Source organism: Anopheles marshallii, chromosome 3, assembly GCF_943734725.1.
Source record: "Anopheles marshallii chromosome 3, idAnoMarsDA_429_01, whole genome shotgun sequence".
Lineage (NCBI taxonomy): Eukaryota > Metazoa > Arthropoda > Insecta > Diptera > Culicidae > Anopheles > Anopheles marshallii.
Window position 1 is genome coordinate 65445335 of NC_071327.1, and position 12413 is coordinate 65457747.

Sequence of the window (12413 nt, forward strand, 5' to 3'; positions counted from 1 at the left end):
AACAACTGTTTGCAAAACCTATTATTTTACAAGTACGAATATTGAAGAAGCAAAAGAAACAAAAAAACTAAAACACGAACCGGACGCCGACGGCAGGCAATAACCTATTAACGAATGGTGGAAATGAAAATGAATGGCAAATACATTGTGCTAAGCTGTTTTAAAAATGAAATGAAACTAAATATATGCATATTGCGCGAAACATGGCCCAACAGCAACAAAAAAAGAAAAACACACTTGGGACAACCCAGTAATAGTCAAATTATATTGGGGGGAAAAAAACGGACGGTAAACAAAACAAAAATATGCAGGCAAAAAAAAACAATTGAATCAAGAATAGTGGATACTAAAAATCAACAACAAACAAATCAACCATAAATTAATACAGTTGTATTGACACGGAAATATCAATAAAACATGATGATTATCAAAGCAAACATTGGCCGGTGTTTTTTTCTTTGGTTTGCTTGACTTTGCAACAAAAAAAACGGAAACGACGGCGACGGAGAAACCCCGCGAGGAACTTTTTAGAAACTGCGCCAAACTTCAAAGAAAATTCTAAGAAAATAAACGAAAACTTTTCAAAATATGTGAAAATTTGGAGAAGTTACAATTACGGGAAAACCGAAGGGACGTTGATGGAGTTCTTGGTAAAGAGGTAAGCTGACAAATCCACATCCCGGAGTAGTTGTCGGAATGGTCCGGAACAAAACGGAACATGGTAGCCGAGTGGAGTCGTGATTTCTTCGGGAAATTCGTTATAATAATCCGAAATAGTCGAAAGCAGTGTGAGAGAAGAGTGTAGAAAAAGAATTTCTCGGAGTCAGTCCGATCCGTTATTTGAATGGAGGAGTCTGTAGTGAGTCGACGAGAACCTAATGGCTCGGAGCCATCCGTAAGTACAAGTAGGTTCAGCAGGTGCAACAATACAGGTAGGTGCAAGCTGCCACAAGCGGGTTTCGGGTGACATTTTGGGTTTTTGTGATCCCGTCGGGAACCGTGCTGTTCAGTCCTGGAACCATGGGCATGCAAAATTAGTTTGTTCAAAAAGGATTCTAATTTCATTTTTGATGGTTCTTCGGTGCTTTAAAGCACGTTTTGAATTTACCCCTGTTTTCGTGATGGGGCCATTTTTCATAAGTTTGAAAGGAATTTAGGGAAGCTTCTTGTTGTCTGCCTGCGCTATTTTATCGACACAATAAGCACTTAAGAACGTTCTTAACGTTCACGTTCTTAAGAACTGTGAGATTTCGCAGTTTTATTAAGCTAATCAAATAATGGTTTCTGCAAGTAATGTCTGATGGAGCTCAATAAAAACATCATATATAATCTATTGACCTATATATAAACTCTCTATATAGTCATTTACGTCATCTTACGTTATCTGTAAGTCAAGATGACATGAAAAACTTAGCAAACATTTGTATAAATAATGTATTTCGCTAGTCTTGCGATTGTGTAACAAGCGGTAAATAAAGACGTACCTTTTTTGCAGGAGGATATCTGATTATCTTGTCGAACGTAAAAAGAATAGTTTGAAATCTCAAATGCTCTTTCGGAAAGTTTTACGCAAAACGCAAACATTACGTGAATAAGAGACTGAAGATGTTTAGTTTTTTTTAGTCATCAGCGTGGCTTAAGTAATTATGTAGCAACAAAAACACGTTTCAAAATCATCTTACAAATTATGTTTTATGTAAACTGACTGATATAAAGTATAATATTTACAATTATTGGTTTATATATATATTTATAAGTTTAATGAATTGCGTTTCAGCAATTTGTTTGTTTTACCGTTCATAATCCGAATCTATTTGTAGCTAGCAACGAGTTTTCGACAATTTTTTTTGTTAATTTCGCTTTCCATCATGTTTTATTTAGTTTTTTTTTTGTTTTTTCTGTGTTTTTTACCTATTTTACTTTGCGCCTACGTACTAAGAAGATGTGTGTGTGTGTGTATTTTGTATCTCTCTTAGTCATTCCACTTACACTTCTAGTAACTTCGTTCATCGAATATTGAACTCAATAATCCCACAGAGAAAAGAAATAAATGTAAATTAAAGAAAAGGGACTTTTAAGGTTTTTTTCAAAAAGATAGGTCCGCTTGAAAAAAAAGAAATAACACCAATTACATCAGTAATAGAAAACTATTCGTATCGTACGCAAATAGTGCTTAACACAAGTGATCAATCAAATCTGTACGGTCAAGCATGGGGCACAATGGTGTGAACGAAAGTGGTGAAGAAAACAAACATAGCAAAATTGATGTACCATTATAAGCCGATACGAAAACAGGACATATTTTCACACCAGTCGCATTAGTAACGGCTCTGTTAGTTCACTCAGCAACAAAAACAGTTTTACACGTCCAGTAACATTATGTACGGAAATCGACGTTTCATTCTTACACGAATTAATAAAGCGGATTACGCACGATTTTAAGACCCATGAACATCTAAGCGCGCACAGCTCTACTGACGTTTTCCACAACTCAAACAAATCGATCAGCAACAAAGTGGCCGGTTCCACGGACTGCAGAACAACAATTTAACCGCTTCTTGCTGGAAAATCGCTTTGCGGGACAGATTTACGTTATGAAATTTTACTTAATTTTTCCCCTTTTTTAATGCCTTTTTCGTACGCACGATGAATGCATGCTAGGCAACATGCACTTGAAAATACATAAACCCATAAACAAATAAAGACGACGGCCAACTGTACAAATTACCATACGTTTAAACTGGTAATCGTGTTCGGATTTAAGCGCCCCCACCCTCATTTTGCACCGACTTGCACGCTTAGTTTAGTGCAAAAACACTGATTGAAAAGTGCATTTACGCTAGTGTAATGCATAATATAATACAAGCTTCTGTATAGCCACCCAGATGCTCGAATCTTCTCTGCTTCGTACCTCTCACGTCGGTCAGTCTGACCGGTAGGCGTTTTCTACTTTGCGAAGATTTACTACATCGTGTCCATACATACCAACAATTACGCAGAACGCAAGCTACACTGCGAATATAAAGTACTTTACACGTAGATGCTGACTTCGAACAGATGCTTATGTAGTGTCGTGTCGGGGGTTGCTTTTTCGCTATGTGGCAAAATATCGCATTGCTCACATTTGCCTGCAACCTTCGTTTTGCTTCATTCGCTTCCTCTCGTTACGGTGTGTTATGATTTTTTTAGGAACATTAATCAATTGACCATTTAAATCGCAAAATGGTGTAAACGCTGGAAACAGCAACCAAGAATAACCGTTACAGTTTGAACTCATCGCAAACTAATTTAAAGATTAGTTTGAAAAAGCACACAATAGGAAATAAAACCCATACAATTCCCCATACAAACTGAACAGTTAGTGGCAGAGTAAGGATGAGAAAGCAAAATCGCAGCTCTTCCTCTAATTGTGTTACGATTCTGTTCCCATCAGAGCATAGTGTACGAGAGCATTCCTCGCACATGTGTTGAGAATACAGACACATCCACACACCGTGACTTTGCCGATCGACTAACGATTGTTATCCCCGATTAAATTCTTTGCCCAGCTTTAGTTATGAATATTGCTGTCATTAGATTTACTGTTACTGCTGCTGGCGGATTCTGTCGACGGTCCTGCAGTATTGTCACCACCACTACTTCCACTATTCACGTTGTAATTGATTTGAACTGATTTATACGGTTTCATTTTGTTGGCACCGGCAGCATACTGTGGTTGTTGCTGCTGATGTTTACTGACGTTACTGTTACTACCACCTGCACCACTTGACGTGGAAGGTTGCATCGAGCTACGGGTGAGAAAGGCAAGAGAACGATGGCTGCTACCTGGGTTGTTAAACGTACGGACTACACGATTGCCAGCCGAACCACTCCTGCGACGCATGACTTGCGTTGAATCACCGAAGGAACCGGCACGGGTGCGAAGTCTATTTGACACCTCCACCGTTTTATTTCCGGTTGAATCGCATCTGCAATAATTGTGAAAACAAGAAATCTCATCAGTTAATACACAACAATCCTTTACGATATTTGCTTAACTAAGTTTCACCCTGTTCTCCAACATTTTCGATACAAAACGTACAAATTTTCACATACTTTATGGTCTCCTATGATTAAAAATATGAATATAGTTAAAATATCCAGTATTTACAATCTGACATCAAATATTACGAGGTAAACAAGTTGCTGGTCTACTCGTATGGTTGATCATTCGAAAAACCATTCATTCGATCATTGTGCCAAACAAAAAATTGCACATCTTATTCGAGGAACAAAATACCAGGCGCCTCCATAGCTTTCCTATATACAATATATGTAATATGACACTTTTTAGCTATAAAACAAACCGAAAACAGTTCATCTGAGACATATTAACAATCATTCCGATGTGCAAACAAAGTTGCGAAAATAGCGAATTGAAACGAAGACAAATGAAAACGAACGAAATAAAGAGACTACGAATGAACTAACAGGAAAAAAGGGACGATTCGAAAAAAAAAATTGTTAAAAAAGGGCTCCAGTTTCCATTCCGTTCTGTTATAAACCAGTTTTATATACTTTTTTCCAACTTATCCCATCACTAGAGACTATGTTTCTGGGGCTGCCCGGTGGTGTATTGGTAGAACGCCAGAAATGGTAGGCCAATGCCTCTTGAGGTTGTAGTAATAAAAAGCAATGATAAAAGCTTATCCAAAACAAAGTAATACGGAAGGAAACTGTATTTTGATTTTTTTTATATTATCATGATGGCGTACTATAACATTATAGATCGCAAGAACATATGGGACGATAATCCGCCTAGCTGCGTAATGATTGGACTCAAATAAGAATCAGGTTAAAAGAGATTCTCCGAATACATGGGATCAAATCTGAAGCTATAGAAAACATTCATAAAACCTGTTCCCACATACTCCAAGATTCAGTTCGTATAAAAGAAACAATGGAGACGTGTTTTACAACCGCCCATCAACCCCCCCGCCCCCCTCCCCCCCCCCCCCCCCTCCTTCATCCCATGTACCACAAAATTTGCTTGCGTGCCATACGTAAGTCTGTCGTAAGGCATTACAGTACAATATCAGGTAGGTGTGACCAAATAGCTGTTCCCACTCAATAAGAAACTCACTTATTTACAACAGCGTGTTCGATCTCATATCAAAATTATCGATTTGTAAACCCTTGCGTAATCGTCAATGTTGTTTCGATAAGCAAGTATGTTTTGTTATCGGTTTTCTAATTTGATTCGCATGCACACTGGAACGTTATGATTCTGTACTGTTACTCACCGATTTCGACTCGCGTAGTGACCAGTATTACTGTGACTCGACGAACTCGCTCCGCCGCCGCTGCTACCACCACGACGACTTCCACCGGCCTGATACGGATGACCACCACCAGCATGAGACGGTCCCGGTGCTGAACCGACCACCACTGCTACGCCCTCGCTTTCCGATACACTGCGCGGGCGACGTTTCGCTTGACATGGTTTCAAATTACCAACGCCTTCAAGCATTTCATTAATCTGCGGTTCCAGCACGCGGAAATCTTCGATCGATTTGAACTTGTCCAAATATTCCTTTAGTTTAGGATTTATCGAAAGCTTGGAAGCGTTCTTATAGTACTTCTGGAAGGCCCAAAATTTCTCCAGTCCATATAACTGACCTGCGAATGAAAGATATATATGTTTTACAGCGCGCACACACACACACACATAATTAATCTACAAGCCAAGTGCCCTTACCATTCTCGTAGTCTGATACTGTTTCCTGCTGGAAATCTTCGTACAGTTGGGTTCGGAATTTCTTCTCCAAACCGTACGAATAAAATCTAAACAAACACTCTAGTCCGTACCGGAAACCTTCCGCCGCATCCTCAATGGCTAGCTGCCGGAACTCGTTATACATGTTCTTGTTGAAGTTCTCACGCAAAAAGAACGACCAGAACCGGAACAGTGTGTTCATCTCCTGCGATTGGCCGGGACCCATTCGCTTGCGCTCTTTCAGACACCGGCTGTGGTACTTGTGGTACACCTGCTGTGTGAAGCCATTTTCCTTCAGCAGCGCATGGGACGGATGCTGAAAGACTGGTAAACTGTGCGGCAGTGAGCCGTAGCTAGAGGCCGTCGGGCTTGTACCGGCCGAGCTGCCAATGCTGGTCGTGCGAGGCCGATGCTCAACCGCATCCAGCACCCAACCGACGTGACTTTCCACGGGCGGGTTGGTGAGATGGCGAGTCTTACGCTTGCGCGGCGTTATCGGATCCACAAACTCATCCTTATTCACGGCATAGAATCGGGCCTTGTGACGGTTGCCGGTTGCCGTTGAAGCGCTACTCACATTAAGCCCACTCACGTCCACCAGCAACGAGTGCTCGTCGAGCATGCCGGACTCATCCAGCAGCTCCGAAGTTGATGGCGTCGAAGTTGGAGGTGATACAACGGTCACATTTGGTGCAACCGGCAACGATGGTGCCGGTGTTTCCTGGTTTGCCAGCTTCGGTGGCTTCGTCACTAGCTTATCGTACTCCTCCTGTGTAATAAGGTTTACCGTGCGGTAATTATGAAATCCCCCAGTGCGCCTTCCATCACTTTTATTCGTCAACAGATCCTCCTCGTAGTTGAATAACCCATCGTTGATGATACGCTCTAGGTCCTGTGTGATTTTCGTACGGGTCGTAAAGTCTCCCGTACGATCGTAGCCATCGTGCTTCGGTAATCGATGGGTAACTTGCGTTACGATCAGTAGCTTATTTATCTCATTGTCGGGTATCTCGTAATCCGACTCATCGTCATCCTCAGACCAATTGTCGGTGAAGTGATTTACACGACCACCACAGCTTCGGGGAATATCCAACTCTTCGTCAAACTGGAAGTCCAGCTCCTCGCGTTCTTCCGTGGCGGACGCGCTCGCTACTGTCGATGTTAACGCGTTTGGCGTACCACTACTCACTTTGTCCTGGCTCAACTGTTGCGCTGGGCTACCTTCATGGGGCATAACTTGCGGCGAAGATTGTTTTATGAGCTGTTCCACCGATCCAGCCCTCTTGCTACCAGCAATGTCGTTTGCCGAAGGCCCACTAACACTGCTGGTAGCGCTACTGTTTTTTGTCGGTGCCGATTGATTTTGTGGTTGCTGCTGAGTCGATGCTTGCTGAGTGTGAGATTGACTCGATCGAGATCTTCTCTTTACCTCCTTCCACAGCGTGGCCTCTGGTTGCTGTTGCTGTTCACTGTTTTCCTCCTCAGTTTGCGTTGTTACCACGACGTTATCGTCGACTGCAACAACATTTTTATCATCTTTACCCTCATTACCAGTACCAACAGGGCCGGTTGCTCCTGCTTTGCCGGTGCCCTTCTTTCCACCACCAGTGCCGGGTGGGTTTGGATGCTTTTTCTCAATTGCTTTACTTCGTTGCGATTTATCCACTATTAGTGCGCCCGGAATGAACTCCGGCACGTCGGGATTTAAGTTTTCCTCTGCTATTTTCCCACTTTCAGTGGACGGTGCTGGGTTGGGTGCACTAGCCAAACTAGCTGCCGCATTCGCCGCCTTCGGTGTAACTGCTTTAACGGAGCAGGGTTTTACCATCGGCGCCACATTCACCGAAGGAATCAATAGCGGTACCGTTTTGCTTGCTTTACTCACGGGATTGCGAATATTTCTAGGTAACGGAGGTGGCGGAATACTAGAAAGAATTTTCGAAGCCACCTGCAGTTGCGGCACGGCAGCTACATCGGCACTATCGCCAGCGACGGAAACCGATGTCGGTGCAACCACGATTGACTGTTGTTGTTGTTCTTCCGCAGCTGGTTTCTCTTCGGACGATTTTTGCTCTCCCAGACTCGTTCTAGTTTGCACCGTGTGGTGCTGCTCCTGAAGCTGCTGCTCGGTCAAAGCAGTACGGAAACTCATCGCACCATTGACAAATGTCGCTATCGAATCGCTACCCATCGCTATCGGCCACATCGTAGGATTAACCCGCGTGCGTACCTTATAGTCTTCTATCAGTTCTAGCTTGTCGGAATCCTTGATTGCTTCGATTATCATATCAATATCGTCGGTAAGCGCTTGTACACGATGAAACGATGCAATTAATGTCACCGGAAGGAACCCTTCCGAGTCCATTTTTCGTCGCAGGTAAAAATCACGATTTAAATTTTCCTCGCTGAAATAATATTCACTACGTAGAATGAAAAACGAGAAATGGAAAGTTACATTAATGCAATATGATTTACAATCACGCCACAGATCAGTGTTAGCATCATTATCTACAGGAACTACCATTCTACCAAATAGCTAACGTTGAGTATTAAACTGCGAATAATTCTACTTACATTTGCTTCTTGATACACTCTTTAATGCTCAGCTGGTCCATTCCTATCAGTGGTGCACCGTTGTAATAAAACGTGCTCAGGTAAGGCATGATGAACGCTGCTTGGTCAGAGCCGATTTTGTTGTTCATCGCAGCAAAGTCTTGGAAATCCTGCCCTCCGGTGCCAGTTGGCATCACACCAACACCATTTTCGGCACCGCCAGCTCCTGCTGCAGATGCTGCAACATTCCTATCATTGATATGGCGATTACTTCCACTCGGCCGTATGGGAGCACCACCTCTCCGATAGCCGAAATTGATACCACCACGCCCGGTAGATAAGCGACCACTGCCTCTTCCTCCGCGATAGGCAGGTGGACCACCACCGCGAGAACTTCGCCCTCTGTTTATACGGCCCGATGAGACAGCGTTGCCCCGGTGTTGTTGTTGCTGATGTTGTGACTGTTGTGATTGTTGTTGTGGTTGTTGCGGTTGTTGCTGTGGTTGCTGCTGTTGCTGCTGTTGCTGAGTCTGTTGCGATTGTGTTTGCTGCGGGCCGGCGGAATCCTGCTGATGCCAACTTCCTTCATCGTAGTCGTCATACCGTCTGTGCCGGGGTGTACGGGCCCGTCTTTCTCTCGTTTTTGGCAGCTCAATTTCTAACGGTACCCATTTCGGTTTCGGACCTTTACGGGTATTGTTGTTGTTATTATTGTTGGTGGTAGTGGTTGCAGTCGTTCCATTCGCTTCTGTTTCAGTTGCAGCTCCTCGGGCACGACTATGGGGCCGACTTTGTGAACTGGCCGATACTTGCTCCAGCTCAGTAGCAGTACCAGCATCGTTTGGTGTCTTCGCAACTGAATTTGACGATGGGGGTGGCATTTGGGCAGTATCACCACCGCTGGTGGCCGCTACTTTCTTACCACCGGCAGTAATTGAATCCGCTTCAACCGATGCTTTCGAACCGGGTTGATTTTGAGACTTGGCAGTGGAACGAGACGGGATCGGGTCTGCAGTTTTGGTAGTACTATCTTTAACGACGTTGCTGCTGCCCGTCGAGGAGTTCTTTGAAGTGCTTGCAACACTTTCAACACAGGCATTATCTAAGGACTGATGCTTTTTCGGCGATTGCGATGCTGTGGCATTACTTGGCGTGTCGGTTGGTTTGTGCTGCGCACCACCGGCCGATGACACTGTTCCCGGTACCTTCGAGCCCGCATTTTGTTTTTCTACGACCGTATCGCTAGGCCCGGCTTTTTTCGACCCATCAGTAGTGGTTGCCTTTTTCTCACCCAATGTAGGCCAATCGCCACTGTTAGCCGTGAAGTCAGCAGCCTGGGAAAGGTTAAAAAAAGTAATGAAAAATTCCTATCTATCTTCACAAGCCATATGGACAAACTTCCATGTAATAACATAACCTACCTTGGAGTTGTTGCGCTTTTTATCAGACTTTCCGGTCGGTGCCGACGATTTGCTACCGTTTGGATCATTGGACGTTGCTTTGTTGTTGCCATTTCCTGAGTGATGATAACAGTAACAACTTTTGCATTACACGTTTTCACAACCTTTAGTAAAAGCTTCCAAGCCAAATTTGCGATTAAATTACACAATTCAACAGTGAGTTGAAGAATAAAAAAGCTACACCATCCCTTCATTCTGCTCTTTTGCTATAGGAAAATATTTACCTTGGGCTTTGGTTGGCTGTTTGGTCTGTGCAACGCGCTTTTCGTTGGATCCACTTAAAAGCTCCGGTTTCTCAGTAGCCGTAGCCGTGCTAGTTGTGCTCATGGTGGCAGTTGGTGCTGTAACTAACGAGGTAGGCGCTGCTGCTGCTGATGCTCCACGCACGGTGTTAGCATTCGATTTGCTTTGCACACGTGTTTCATTTGTGGGAATCGGTGCCGGTTCGACGGACGGAGTGACCTAGCGCGAAAAAAAACCAAAACAAACCGTTAATCCATTAGAATGCGAACTTATTGTTGAGGAATTACAATACCTTGAGGGAGGATTGCAAAACTGCAACTTACCTTCCATGCGTTCACCTTTGGAAGCGGCGCCTCAACAAACTTCTTCCCATCTTCTTTGCCACGATCTTCCTCATCCGAGGGTGTTCCCGGTGTGCCGGACGCTGCACCACCGCCGGCAACAACCGGTTGTTGTTGCTGTTTGTTAGCAGATCCGCCACCGCCACCACCGGCGACGTTGCCAGCGCCACCTTCCAGCGATGAATCATGTGCCTTCTCATCCTTCACAGCTTCACCGGCGACCGTGCTGTTGGCATGGTTACGGCTTCGATCACTTGATTTCCTCTTTCCGAAGTCTTTCCTGTAAGAACCCCGCTCGTCTGGTCCACGCTCGTTTGTGACCTTGGTTTGTTTGCCGTGCGTTTGCGTCCCTGGAGCCGCAGAGCGCCTGCCAGGCCCTCTTGCAGCTCCAGCTCCTGATGCTTTTTCTCCAACCGATTTCGAACTAGCGCCCGGTATGCTTGCTACGGAAGCAGCGGCAGCGGCGGCCGCGGCAGCAGCAGCAGCTGCCTTAGCTTTTCGATCGCGCTTGTGATGCGACACGACCGGAACAAAGTTGGCATCGTCTTCCATTTCCTCGGGTGCACCTTTTGCGTCAAGCTCGTTATTGAGCGCATCTTTTGCTCCGTCATCCACCGTGGACGCGGTCGGATTGCCAAACGATGAAGTACTTGTAGCGGTGGTGGACGATGTCGCGGATCCAGGCATCATAGCTTCCCTTACTGGTGTCGGGCCGACTATTGGTTTGCCTTTGCCGGTGTTCTGGGTGCCACTTGCTGCTCGCTCGCTGGCAATGTTTTCCTTGTTATTGTCGGTCTGGTTCGATGAGTCTTTGCCCTGTTCCTTCAAATTCAACAACACGTTGGCGTAAGACGAGCTGGAGGTGTTGTTATTGTTATTGTTCACCGTATTGCTGCTAACACTGGATCCATGTGATACCTGTGTAGAAGCCATTCTTTCGCACGCTGCGACACGGTGAGTTCCGGAAACGGCGGAATGGCGCTCCGGACAGATCAAGCGTAGTAGAAGCGACTGCTGATAGCTGTTTTATATTCAATTGCGGATGCTCTCCGCTGATACCGTTCACGCACAAGTACTTTATAAACAAGTAACAATAGAGCAATGACACACTAAAACACACTACACTGTACGCGCTCCAATCCCAAAACCCCACAACAAACCGCACTGGTAATATCTTGCCCCCCGCAAAGCTCAGCTTCCTGCCCTCAGTAACACTTTGCACTCGCACACACTCTCGAGTCACAACCAAAATATTAAAAACAAAATGTTCACAAAGAAAATGATCTCGCCGGTCAACGTCGACACCTTCGTGTGCTCTCCTTCGCCGTCACTGTCGAAGAGCAAACAAAAAAACGTAAATTACATTCCATATACGCACCACACTTCGTTGAACACGTTGCGGGTTTACAATGCCGGCCCCTGGCCAGTGCAGGCAACACCGCAAGGATGCAACGAAAAGGTAGGCTACTGGTTGGAGAAGGATCGTTCCCTACACACACCAACGATACTACCTCGCACAACAGTTCCTGATTATGGCGAGCCCTTTTCCCACACTGTGGGACACCGTGCGGTCGAAAGAAAGAGAGAGAGAAAGAACGAAGGAACTGATACTACTGCTGTTGTATGAAAGAGATGGCGGGCTTGGTTCAGCAGGTGCGAGCGAAAGAGAGAGCGAAAATGCGTGCCAGAGCGAGAACGGGTGACGTTCTCGATTTACCTCGTGTAATACCGTGTGGCAGCAGCAGCACCATACACACGTATATCAAAATTCGAAAGCACACATTTTTTACTTTATTTCGGGAGCACCAAATCAACATACATCCAACGGTACCGGGGGAAAACGGAGAGTCGAAAACTGATGAAATCAAAAATGGCTTCAACGCCGACGTGTGTATAGGACGTTCTTCGGACGACCACTTCTTATTTGATGTTTGGCCACTACACTCGGAATGCACACCGTACTGTCGTACGCACAATATCCGGCACGGAATGCCCAACTCAACACTGGTATATATATTTAACACCGTGAAGCGAGGACCGAGAGAACACTGCCTGTATTGG

The 12413-nt window shown here is 44.9% G+C and overlaps 1 protein-coding gene across 1 annotated transcript; it reads right to left on the reverse strand.

The window, feature by feature from the left end:
• Nucleotides 1-3550: 3550 nt before the first annotated feature.
• Nucleotides 3551-11285, reverse strand: LOC128716011 (la-related protein 1-like). Its single transcript, XM_053810933.1, has 7 exons — nucleotides 10335-11285; nucleotides 9993-10230; nucleotides 9730-9824; nucleotides 8330-9642; nucleotides 5738-8175; nucleotides 5283-5658; nucleotides 3551-3968 (listed from the first exon to the last, which is right to left on the reverse strand). The coding sequence occupies exons 1-7, from the start codon at nucleotides 11283-11285 to the stop codon at nucleotides 3551-3553; spliced, it is 5829 nt and encodes a 1942-aa protein (XP_053666908.1).
• Between the last annotated feature and the right edge of the window lie 1128 nt (nucleotides 11286-12413).